At 37.0% G+C, this 12,707-nt stretch overlaps 1 protein-coding gene across 1 annotated transcript in view; it reads left to right on the top strand.

Moving 5' to 3' along the window:
- The window catches only part of LOC134532286 (uncharacterized), a 28,715-nt gene extending 24,049 nt beyond the window's left edge, over positions 1–4,666 (top strand). The window contains exons 5-6 of the mRNA XM_063368705.1: positions 2,132–2,274; positions 3,971–4,666. Coding sequence (XP_063224775.1) covers positions 2,132–2,274; positions 3,971–4,148 — 321 coding nt within the window. The 3' untranslated portion in view covers positions 4,149–4,666. The remainder of the gene's footprint in view (positions 1–2,131; positions 2,275–3,970) is intronic.
- Positions 4,667–12,707: the final 8,041 nt, after the last annotated feature.

The raw sequence follows: 12,707 nt of genomic DNA, 5'->3' as shown, positions 1-12,707 counted from the left end.
TTACTATTATTTAAGGACTTTTTCTATAAACTTTATTGGTACACCCTTGTATTTCTTGTTCTGTCACCAAAGTCTTCTACAAATAATCACTAATTGGCATATAAAGCGCGATTTTTAACACCCATTAGGCTATATTAATTACATTTAGTGAATATTTGTTGAAAATTGAGTTAGTAATATTTTTATTCACACTTAATTATTGACTAAAGTCTTCACAGCAACCTACCTTTAAGTGGTTGTGTGTTTACGGCATGGAGTGAGAGCGTGTTGTGACGTGGTTGAAGAACTTTTATATCGCATCTTTAATCACTGCGAAAATGGTTATTGATCACGCCTGATGCAGATTAATAAGTATGAATTAGAATTTTTTAAAAGCACTAATCACTTTCGTGAAATATTAGTCCTTAGAAACTGTTTCCACAATGCCCACTTTTCATTAAACCCGGCGGGGATAAGAAATTCCAATTACTTTAGGAGATATAGAATTATTTAATTTTCATCACAATACCTGTGCATTCATGCGGCGTGTACGATTGTTTCTTGTTTACGAGTATGAAATTTTTTTTTCTTGCACCCGCCTCTAACTTAGGTGAGTTTTTAACGTTTCAAATTTTAATGTTTTATTTGTTATTTGGATATTGTTGCGCAAGTAATAAGTATAAAAAAAAAATTACGTGAGTTCCTACTGTTCATCCTTTGTCCCGTTTTGTTAGGTCAGGTCAGTTACATTATAAATACTTTAAAACTAAACAACCATTAAAATTAATTCATATTATTTTTAATGTCCGCTTAGTTTGAAAGTATTTATAATGTAAATGACCTGACCTAATCGACCATTTTAATTAATTAGGCATTCACGAATACACGGCAAAAAAAAATGTTGAAGGTAGAATGATTGCACAGGTCTTGTATTGCAAAATAAGAACGGCGATATCTCCTAAAGTATTTGTAATTTCTTATCTCCGTCGGGTTTTATGAAAAGAGGAAGTTAAAAAGCATAGAATAAAAGTATTTTAGGAATTTAAAATTTTTTTTAACACATATCGCTTAACTACATATTTACCCAGACCATTAGTTGGACGCAAAGCGGCTTCACGCAGTGACCACGTAGCGATGCCCTTGTGCACCGTCTCTAGCGCATTCGCTGTCGAAGATATGTTAAGACGGTTTTATCCTATATTGTCATGCTTCTGAATTTCATGTTTTCGCCCTTTTCTAAATAAACTCATGAGAAAACAATATTCAATTGTTTGGTAAAAGTCATCTTTATAAGAAACGACTCTTTAATTAATGTTATTTTTTGACTAAATTAAAGGTAAATATCTATGTCAGTACTCAAAATACGAAACCGTGTTGTGTACAGTTTTGGTTTATGGACGATATAGTGAAAACAAAGAGTTTCAAGGACATGTTTGATAAAAAAAAGATTGGTTGTCTGTAAAGTCAGTTTACGGACGATAGTTTAACGTGACAACGTCATAACAAAACATTGATGAAATGATTGCATAAGATTATGAATAAAAATGAATCATCTTTATTTTAACAATAAAAGAATAAATACTTGAAATTATACTAGTAATCAGATTTTTAAAATGCAAGAAAAATGAACCTTTATTGCCTAAATTGTTGTTGTAATAAGCAATGAAAACCACATAACTTTTCACTTCACTTTATAAACAGTAGACGAAACAGTTCACGTGTAGATGACTTGTAATTAATTTTTAAAAAAACTGGCGTTTAGCTATAAAGTTTAAATATAATTATGAAAAAGTTTTCGTATAAATAAATTGTAATGAAATATCTATCGTCAATTATATGAATTACCATAATTTTTTAGTCAATTGTAACATATCCTATTATTATTGCACTCGCTGACAGCGTAACGGAACACAGAGTAACGGAACAATGAGCGTAACGGAAAAATGAGCGTAACGGGACACAGCGTAACGGAACAATGTGCGTAACGGGACACTTTTTCGTGCGTGCAGCAGGCGTTCATCGATTTATTAGACGTTGTCACGTCAAAAATTCCTTTTGAAAACGATTGAATGTGGTTACGTTATGAAAATATTGAAAGTCGCGTGCAAACACGCGGGGTCGTGGAAGCGAGCCAAGTCCGGGTGTCCCCCAGGAGGACGACGTGTACTCGAACGTGGTGGTGATCCAGCACGACGACGAGCTCATCATGCCGGGCGACGCCGCCTTCACGCTCGAGTGCGACTTCAGCCGGCCGCGCGACGTCACCGTCAACGCCGACCTGTCGGCCGACCACGGGTGAGGGGGGCGCCTGCTCTGGCACGGCCCGGAACCGCGCAGCACTCGACCTTGCAGACGCACGACTCGGAGCCACACAACCAAGGACATGACTTCGAACGAAACTCAGCTAGAGACGCAAGACTTAAAACCTCACGACCTAGAGACACAGAACCACACAACTACGAACGACACGTTTTAGAACTACACGACCTAGACACACACGACTTAGAACCACGTGACCGAGAACAACATGACTTGGAACCTCACGACTTAAAACCTCATGACCTAGAGACACACGACTTGGAACCATATGACCAAGAACAACATGATTTGGAACCTCACGACTTAAAACCTCATGACCTAGAGACACACGACTTGGAACCATATGACCAAGAACAACATGATTTGAAACCTCACGACTTAAAACCTCATGACCTAGAGACACACGACTTGGAACCATATGACCAAGAACAACATGATTTGAAACCTCACGACTTAAAACCTCATGACCTAGAGACACACGACTTGGAACCATATGACCAAGAACAACATGATTTGAAACCTCACGACTTAAAACCTCATGACCTAGAGACACACGACTTGGAACCATATGACCAAGAACAACATGATTTGAAACCTCACGACTTAAAACCTCATGACCTAGAGACACACGACTTGGAACCATATGACCAAGAACAACATGATTTGAAACCTCACGACTTAAAACCTCATGACCTAGAGACACACGACTTGGAACCATATGACCAAGAACAACATGATTTGAAACCTCACGACTTAAAACCTCATGACCTAGAGACACACGACTTGGAACCATATGACCAAGAACAACATGATTTGAAACCTCACGACTTAAAACCTCATGACCTAGAGATACACGACTTAGTACCACATGACCAAGAACAACACGACTTGGAACCTCACGACTTAAAACCTCATGACCTAGAGACACACGACTTGGAACCATATGACCAAGAACAACATGATTTGAAACCTCACGACTTAAAACCTCATGACCTAGAGACACACGACTTGGAACCATATGACCAAGAACAACATGATTTGAAACCTCACGACTTAAAACCTCATGACCTAGAGACACACGACTTGGAACCATATGACCAAGAACAACATGATTTGAAACCTCACGACTTAAAACCTCATGACCTAGAGACACACGACTTGGAACCATATGACCAAGAACAACATGATTTGAAACCTCACGACTTAAAACCTCATGACCTAGAGACACACGACTTGGAACCATATGACCAAGAACAACATGATTTGAAACCTCACGACTTAAAACCTCATGACCTAGAGATACACGACTTAGTACCACATGACCAAGAACAACACGACTTGGAACCTCACGACTTAAAACCTCATGACCTAGAGACACACGACTTGGAACCATATGACCAAGAACAACATGATTTGAAACCTCACGACTTAAAACCTCATGACCTAGAGACACACGACTTGGAACCACATGACCAAGAACAACATGACTTGGAACCTCACGACTTAAAACCTCATGACCTAGAGACACACGACTTAGAACCATATGACTGAGAACGACACTACTTGGAACCACAGTACAATTTTGCACACCTGGCCTTCAAAAGAGCAAAATAAAGGCCACTCCCACCCTCCACGCGGAGCCCAGGCGACACCAGGTGCTTGTCTGCCGCAGCGCCCGAGGCCGCGAGGTGAGCTCGCGCATCAGCCTGGCCAACGTGGACCCGGCGGGCAAGGAGCTGCCCCGCCACACCAGGTCCACCGTGGCCAACGACTCGGACTTCGTGGTCTTCACCCCCGAGGACGTGCGCCCCCGGAGGAGGCGCTCCCCCGCCAGTAAGGACGAGCTTTGACGGGGTGTCCACACACCCTGTGGGAATACACTTACTCTTCCTGGCAAAGACATGCGAGCTCTCCAGTCAGAGTTATTCCATCTGCCGGTACCCAGACGTTAACTTCATTATTTCCCCTTTCAGTTTGGGATTCATTGCCTACTCGTACACAGGAGCGCACCACCCAGAATTTCATTTCTATTTTCTTTTTTAAAATGATTTCCTTTTGTAGATGGCAAATACAGATATATATTTTTAAAAAGGATTTATTATGATTTCGGGAATGGAATTCACCTCATTGCACAACCCTGCTCATACGCACTATAAAATGGCATGTGCAAGGTTCGGTTTGTACCAGGCCAGCCATGGTGACCGCGGATTCGTTATTTACATTTTTTCTTTCAGAATATTGTAAAATTAAAAAAAAATTTCAGGGGTATATGTGGACACCCTGTTTAAAGTCCCTTCCCGAGAGAGCACATCCTTAAATACGTATACAAATGTAAAAAAATATTCTCAAAATAATTTATGTTACCATTGGAGTGCCTTTTTTTTCTTCTTTATCCAGCCTTGTGTCTCCATAGCGCGTGCCAGAGGTCTTGCGAGTTAGCAGGGCGTCCGCTAGGAGCCTGGGAGATGAAAGGGGATTTTCCTTTGAGCAGGTATCTTGCGTTGCGTCGAACGTAATGAGCTCAGATAACTTGGAGGGGCCCTTCCTAGTCAGGGTTGTATCTGTGTTGGTGAGGTAGGATGATAAGTGCGAGTCTCACTGGTGCTCCTAGCGCGGTATCGCCTCTGTGCGCAAGGCTGTGGACTGCCGTACTGTCTTCTCGTCGTGCCCAGGGCAACTATGAGATTTTAACATCAGGTGACAGAGAAATGAAGATAAAGGTATAATGCAAGGCCCTTGGATGCTTTCAAGAATCTTTACAGGACGTTTCATGTTTAAAACGTTATTCTGAAAACATGCATTTTTAGCCCTTTTCACTCTCGTAAAGATACAGTTTAAAAACTAAATACGGAAATTCTTAAATTTTTTTTGAGAACAAACACCGCTCGGATTATCTTGAGCAGTTTCAAATCACGTGGTCTGCTGAAGCTCTACACAACTCATGTAGCCCAGATAGCAATGTTGTGCGCTGAGAGAGGATGTTTTCCTAGCTAGCGTGTTCTAGGTTGTTCAGTCGTGAAGTGATCCACGCACTTTTGCCATCTGAGTGACATGGACCATTTTCAGCAAAATATGAGGATTCTAATGATATAACTCGATCAAGATATGGAGGGTGAAGTGATTTCGTGCCCGGGCGAAAATAAGTAGCGTGGAGGATGGAATTTATAAGAAAGGGAAAAACGAAGGAGCGTTCAAAATGGTTGATTAATAGTTGAAGCATTTTATAGACGAAGAAGAGAATTTTGAAGCTTACTTTAGAATCTCTGATGGTATATTCGCCTCCACCTAGCACCTCTTCAAATGAGACCTTAATGTGGAACCATAAAGAACTCGAGTAAAGTCACTAACACCTGCTGATAGTGGTGGAAGACAGCAACGCGAACTTGGCATGTAATGCAGTTGACTGCGCCGAAACCAGTTGGTCCATCACACCGGGAGTTTGTCTGTGGTGTGTATCGTGTTGCGCTCTGCTGGAAGACACCTCGTTGCTTTGTGTTGGTTTCATACTACCGTGATTACAGAAGCAGTTTAAATAATTTATTTGTCCGTGCTAAAGTGCAGTTGATGTAATAAGTGTTTCAACCATAATATTTGTTGTTTTGGCATTTATATTTGTATAGGTATAGTGAAAAGTTTTATGTTTTGTCTTTGTCGGGGGGTTTGAAAGTGGGGTAACTAAGGACAATATTTAGTTCATATATAGCTTTTTCCTGCACCATATTGTAAAATGTAGTAGTAATCTAAAGGCGATATTGCAATAAACTTGATTGTTTTCTGTATAACAAGAGTACGGAATAATTAGTTAATTGCTATAAGCAGGAAAAGTTTTTTATGAATAGTGGTATCAGTTCTGTTATGGATCATAGGGAAGTTATGCAAGGATATTAAGATAAGTTTCCATATTACTTATTTTGTCTCAATTATGTCTTTTAATCGCAAGACACACATTTGCCAATATAAAAATCTAGATGTTTTGGCAGAAAACATATAAATAATAATGCATGATACAGATGGTGATATAAACTTTATCCAGAAACATTACATTAGAATATTGCCTGAAATTGTAAGTCTTTAGGTATTGAGAATCACATACAACTTATTACCTAACAACAGAGGTCCTGATGAAAATTCTCATGCAAGACTGAGCTAAGCTAGAGGTAAATCAATTAATGATCGAACTTTGTTGTCAGATTACTTATTAAATATTACCAAATATGCCGAGACATTCTACATTTTTATGATCCGTGTCAATATGCAATCATTAGGCTTAACTGGAGAGTAAATCTGGTATGTCTATATATCCTCTACTTTTACATATATAAATTGTGTCTGGATATGAAGGTATGTATAGTATGTTTCTTCCTGATCTACAAAACCAGAATACACTTAGAGTGATAAAATTTACAGTCACTAGGTTTTGATGTATTATGACTTTGACCTAGTAGGGTCTAATCAATCTAGAATATCAGTATATAGAAGTTACATAACTTGTTTTTTTCAAACAATGGCGCCCAAAACATACTTTAATTTGAAGTTATTTATATGCTCGAATATCAGTGAGTTAACAGGGTGAAAGGAAAGGAATTATTATATTGGGTAGACGGCGCATCACGCTGGGCGCATTACGTTCGGCGCGACGCAAAACACCTGTTCCTAGGAAAATCGCCCTTAAGCTCGGCGATGGGAAAGTAGGGGAAGATAATATGCATTAGTGGGTCAAGTCCAAGGAGGTTGGAAATTCTCCTTGGGCGCGGCATTTTTCTTCGAGTTCAAAATGTATCTTGACCATGCAGACACGCAGAAGCGTCATACGATAATTGACGTTATTAAAACAGTTGATATTTTCTGAGGAACACTTTTCCATCTATCAATAAAGCTCAACTATCAAGACGTTTGACGCGCGCTATATGTGCATTCTAGTCCATATTTTATAATATTATAATAAGTCTAGATCGTGGGCCTTCACGGCCACAGCCACTAAAGGCCGGTATTCCAAGACCAAAAAAATAAGGGTTTAAGTTTTGAATATGCTACACCTGTACCCTAACCGTGTTCATAATTGCACGTTAGGAAATGGCCAGGTCTTTTTTTTTAGGGTCGGATTTAGGTGTTCTATACGTGACCTATCTTTTTCCTAAATTTCGCGCATGCGCTGAGCTCACTATTTCTTTGATTTCGTCCAGATGGTGGTCCCGCGTCTGGCGCCATTGACTCGTATATTTTCAATTTCGTGAACTTCGGGGGACGTACCAAGCGTGTTGGTGTGCCAAATTAAACTTTATGGTAGCAAAACTATCCTGCAATACATTTTTTATACTTCAATAGTCATAATAAGAAAGCAACTTCAAAAAAATTAAAACAACTCCATTTAATTCGGGCGACGGTGCTGCTATCTCTAGGATTTTTGCCATAAAAATTGTATCGACGGTTGCCAAACGTCCGCTAGAGTGCGCTGGAACAAGTTTCTAGCCTCGCGCAGGGAACCGTTTATTAACACAGCTGCCGATCGGATCCCTGGATAGGATGTGTTTTGGACACGTTCTGGAATACGGCCCGCGAGTTAAGTTACGGTTAGCTATATCTCACAAGCCAGTGCTTTTTCCCTACCTTACCCGAACGTCTTGGAATGCCGCCCTAACTATTTCTTGGCTTCTGGGTTGAAGGCAACGTCCGTGGGAATGATGGTGTGATAGACGTTTTGGCATGCCTTTTTGCATTCCATCTTCAAGGACGATAAACAATGGCACACATTTCTACGGACGTAGTCTCATCCCAGAGGCCAAAGAGTAATTAAAAGCATTGGTCGATTTTAATCAGTACAAACAAAGATGAAGAAAAATCTGTCATTACACATCTTAAAGGAATGACTTCAAATACAATTTGAAAACATATTGAACCGAATTCTACAACTACAATAAGTTCGTAATGAAGTTATGCTGTGCAACTGTACTTTTAATTAAAACTAAACAAATAATTGGTACATATTTTTAGTAAAAATTTATTTTAGTAAATTTTTAAAAATAATTTTTATATCGAGGTTTAAAAAAATTCTTTGTTTTTGGGCCAAAATAATTTATGCAGCAGCATATAAAGTAAAATAAAGGAATACAGAACTCAATAGGGGTTTGCAAGTTGGTCACAGATTCACCCCTCCCCCCGCCCGAACGGCGTCAGAAAGGGATATTTCCTATTGACTCTTAACTGTCATCGTATTTAAGATCCCTGGCACATAGCTGCTAATAATCTGGCAATGCATTCACAATATGACTACAACCTACTGTCATATGGATATGGTATTTACTTACCATTTGTGGTATAAAAGGTATACCTGATCTACACATGTAACAAAAAACAGTGTTTAGATTCAAGCAGGAACACGTTAAGCTAATTAAATTCCCACGCGCCAAAAAAAAAAAGGCCAGAGAATGAACCAGCCAAGATTATTATTCACATGCTTAAACTGTCATTAATGGCTCTTTGTCATTAAAAATAAGTGAAACTAGTAAATTACATAGAATTACAGTAAGAAGCACATTATGTGGATGTGTAACTGGCCTCTTTTCACCTAATTAAATAGCAAAACAGATTATTATTACTTTACTCAGTTAAGCTTGATTAATTTGAAACACTTTCACACATTATAAGTCGTTGACACATTATACAACATAAATAAATTACAAAAAAAAATATTTTTTTAAACAAGTTTTAAGTTGAAGCCGTTATATTTTTCACTACCTACTTCGGTGTTTAAACTGTATTCTTATTTTGTTCTTATTTAACTGTATATTAAAAAAAAACATTCATTACTCATTAGTCATTAATTAAAAAGTAAAAAGCTTGTAGTTCATATACTTTCTTCATCTCCTGGGATTGAAAACGATGTAAATAAACAAAAATGGGTGCATGTACTTATGTACGCGTGTTAGAAGTTGTAGGTACTTATTTGGCGTGTTAAAAACTAGCTTAATTTTGCATGCAAATAATTAATGAAATTAAAATAATAGGACTGGAGTGATATTATAAATACGGTAAAGTATAAATGCAATCAAATTAAAAATTTAACTAAATTCTCAGCATTCAGTATTAATATACATTATATACATAACAATATAAATTAACAAAAAAGTTATTTAATTTAGTAAAATAATCTAGATAATTTTAAATTAATAATAAAAATAAAATAAATAAGCTAATTTTTATTCTAATTTATTAATTTTTAATATTTATTAAATAACGTAATAATTTATAATGAAAATAAATTATAAATACGAAAACCTAATCTCACTTATATAAATGCACTAGAAAATATACTTGTAAAAGTTTATAAACACTATTTATATCACTAATGTTCACAATAAATAAATGTTTTAAATTATATGAACCAGTTTTCTATATTAATCAAGTATATTATTTAAAAGCATATATATTGTTTGTTTGTATGTCGCCTTTTTTGAATGTAGTTTTTTTTTTAATTTTGTACAGATTTCATTGGATCGTGTATGCGTATCATAAAAACTTTCGCTCATAATTTTTCCATAACGCGCCTATAGAAGTATAACTCCAAAAACAACAATAATATTATTTTTTTGGAACACTGCAACAAGTGTATAAAATGTTTATATTACCCTTACAAAAATATTATCAAAATTAACACTGATCTTAGATTGAAATGTCAAATATCTGGCAAATCACATAAAAGCAAAAGGACATAAGTCTGAGCAAAAGGATAGCCAATATAAATTAGATATTTTTTTTTATGTGTTATTACTTACAGCTAGCTGTTCGTCGTTTCTTAAGAAATGGTTAGCTTTGAAGTAAATTTATGACAAAAATACTTTTTTTTTCTCCTGTAGAATTTATAGCTCGTATTTCGGTTTACGTCCCACCGTTGTATAAAACACATATTCCTAGCTTTATCAAATTATATTTCACCTGGAATATATAATCTACATCAATGATTTAGGTATATGTACAGTGTAATGTAAAAATCACTGGTATTATTAAAGAAAATACTTATTGCATTTTGTTCATTCACCCTCTCCAATTTTCAGAGCACCACAAGTAACAGACTGCATCCAAAGGGCTTCCAATTAATTCGCTGCATTTCTACACGCAGACTCGGGAATGTAGTCGCTGTGATACAAATTCCATGAACATTCTCTTCCTATGTCTGTTGTTTATACATATTTTTTTTATTTGTTTGTAATAAAGTTTCAATGAACTGAATGGTGGCAGAGTAAATTTTTACTGTTTAAAAACTTTAAATATTCTTGACAACGTTCTTGGATGCACCCATTTTATGTGAAAGATAATTTAACCAAGTAATGTAAAGATATGTCTTGAAATAAGCACGCACAGTAAACATATGTTTTGTTTGACCGTATTATGAGCTTATGGTAATAATAAACTTAAGGGTGACATTCAAAGAAACAGGTGAACAAAAGATAATCATCAAATGTTGAAACGCATTCCAACTTTAATGAGAAAATGATCATGTTAATATATGGACTTAAACAGTAGCGGATCCAGAGGGGGGGCTAAGGGGCTCAAGCCCCTCCAAAAGTATCTGGGTCCACTATTGTTTTAGTGTTTGCCTTGATAAAGCCTAGCCTCAGCTGGGTCAAGCCCCTCCCAAACCAAAATCCTGGATCCGCCACTGGACTTAAATGTATAAGAAATATGAGAAAATGCTGCATTTAAAATGTAACTATTAATTTTTCTCAAGAACCTACACATTCAATGAATGACAGTTAAAAAAATAACAAAATATTAAAATTTTTCAAAATATACATTTTTTGACTATGTTTACAAACAAAATTCAAATCCGATATTTAATTATTGGGGAAAAAGGAATATACACAAAAATGTTTAAGGCCAACGTGGTTTTATAATTAAGATAGCGTATTAAACGCTGAAGGGAAAATCTACTCCCTTACTGAAACGTATGCTAAAATTATGAAAATTATGGCAAAAAAAAAAAAGGTAAGACTTTCAGTAGGCTACTCGCCAGTGACATCTGATCTCGGTAACGAGCAAAATCATGTGTTCATGTTGTTCCTGTTGCAAGTAAATTTATAATACAAATCTCGGACACCAAATATATGTATAGAGCCACGGAATTTTCGCGCATTCATTTAGTCGCAAGCTAGAATGCTAACCTTCACACTCTCGCACTGTGTTCATGATCGGACAGCAGTTTTTTGGACACGCCCCTCTACGACCGTGAGCCAACGATGTCCAGCTAGGAGAGAAGTAAGCGAATCAGGTAGTGCCAAATAAGGATAAAAATGTTCTCGCTAAGAAATCAACCAATGGGAAAGTAAACATGGGTCGAGCACACCTATAACTTTGAATTCTATCCTGAGGCCAGAGGAATCCGCGAAATTTCCGGGACTCTACAAATATAACGTAAAATTCTTTTAAATAACGCAGAGCATGATAACTATACGAAACGTATTAATTTTAGGGAAAAGCTGTGAACATTTTTTCCAACTTTTGAAACCTAATTATAATTCTGTTTAACAAGATGGTAATAAACTATCCGAACCGAACTCAACCTGATCCAGGTAGGTTAGGCTAATATTTATTTATCTCTTACCATTTTTCTCAAAGATGGTGCATTTGATGCGCTTCGGGTAGTTTCGGAACAGTTATGACGCAGTTCGGGCGCTGGCGTAAGCTGGGTGACTTTAACATAACAAGAAGTACAGTTAGTGCACTTGATGCACAAAGTTAGTTTCGGAACAAGCTATGATGCTTTGGTGCGCATTGTGTGGGAAAGTTGACTCATTCTGTTATTCCAAGCTATTGGACACTACTCAAGCATGTCCGAACTGCCAAGTATGGGAACAGCATCTCGCCAGTTCAAACAATCAGTCCATAGGCATCAGCTGAGAGTAGTGGCTGACATCTTTGCGTATATACTCTTTGTTTGCTTTGCTATTCCCCCCCCCCCCCCCCTTTTTCTAACTAAAGTGAAACTGCAATTGCAACATACAAAGTTGCTTCTATATTCTATACGATGAAACGATACAACTAACAGCAACAGAAACCACAATACTGATCGAGTGTGGTGAAGGCTTCAGTTCAGTCCAAACTGAGGTAAGAAAATGATACAACTTTTTTTTTATGCTCTTTTGAAAGTTCACGAATATTTCGCCATATTATTTAATAGGTAAAGTTGTACACATATACTATGTAATTACTTTTCTTCGCATGGCATTTTGGCAGAAGCAGGTTAGGAAAAAAAATTGTGATCTAGAAGGTAATCAACTAAATATAGAAAGATAATTATGTAATGAAGTATAGGTATATAAAAGTGGATTAGTTGATAAATATAATCTTATGTGACGATCCTTGAATGATTTTTTTTTTGAAATGGGGAATGTTTAAACCGCTTGTCATTTAAA

This window comes from Bacillus rossius, chromosome 5 (assembly GCF_032445375.1).
Source record: "Bacillus rossius redtenbacheri isolate Brsri chromosome 5, Brsri_v3, whole genome shotgun sequence".
In the NCBI taxonomy this organism is placed as follows: Eukaryota; Metazoa; Arthropoda; class Insecta; order Phasmatodea; family Bacillidae; genus Bacillus; species Bacillus rossius.
The sequence above is the reverse complement of the archived record's forward strand: the minus strand, read 5'-3'. Positions and strand labels throughout refer to the sequence as shown.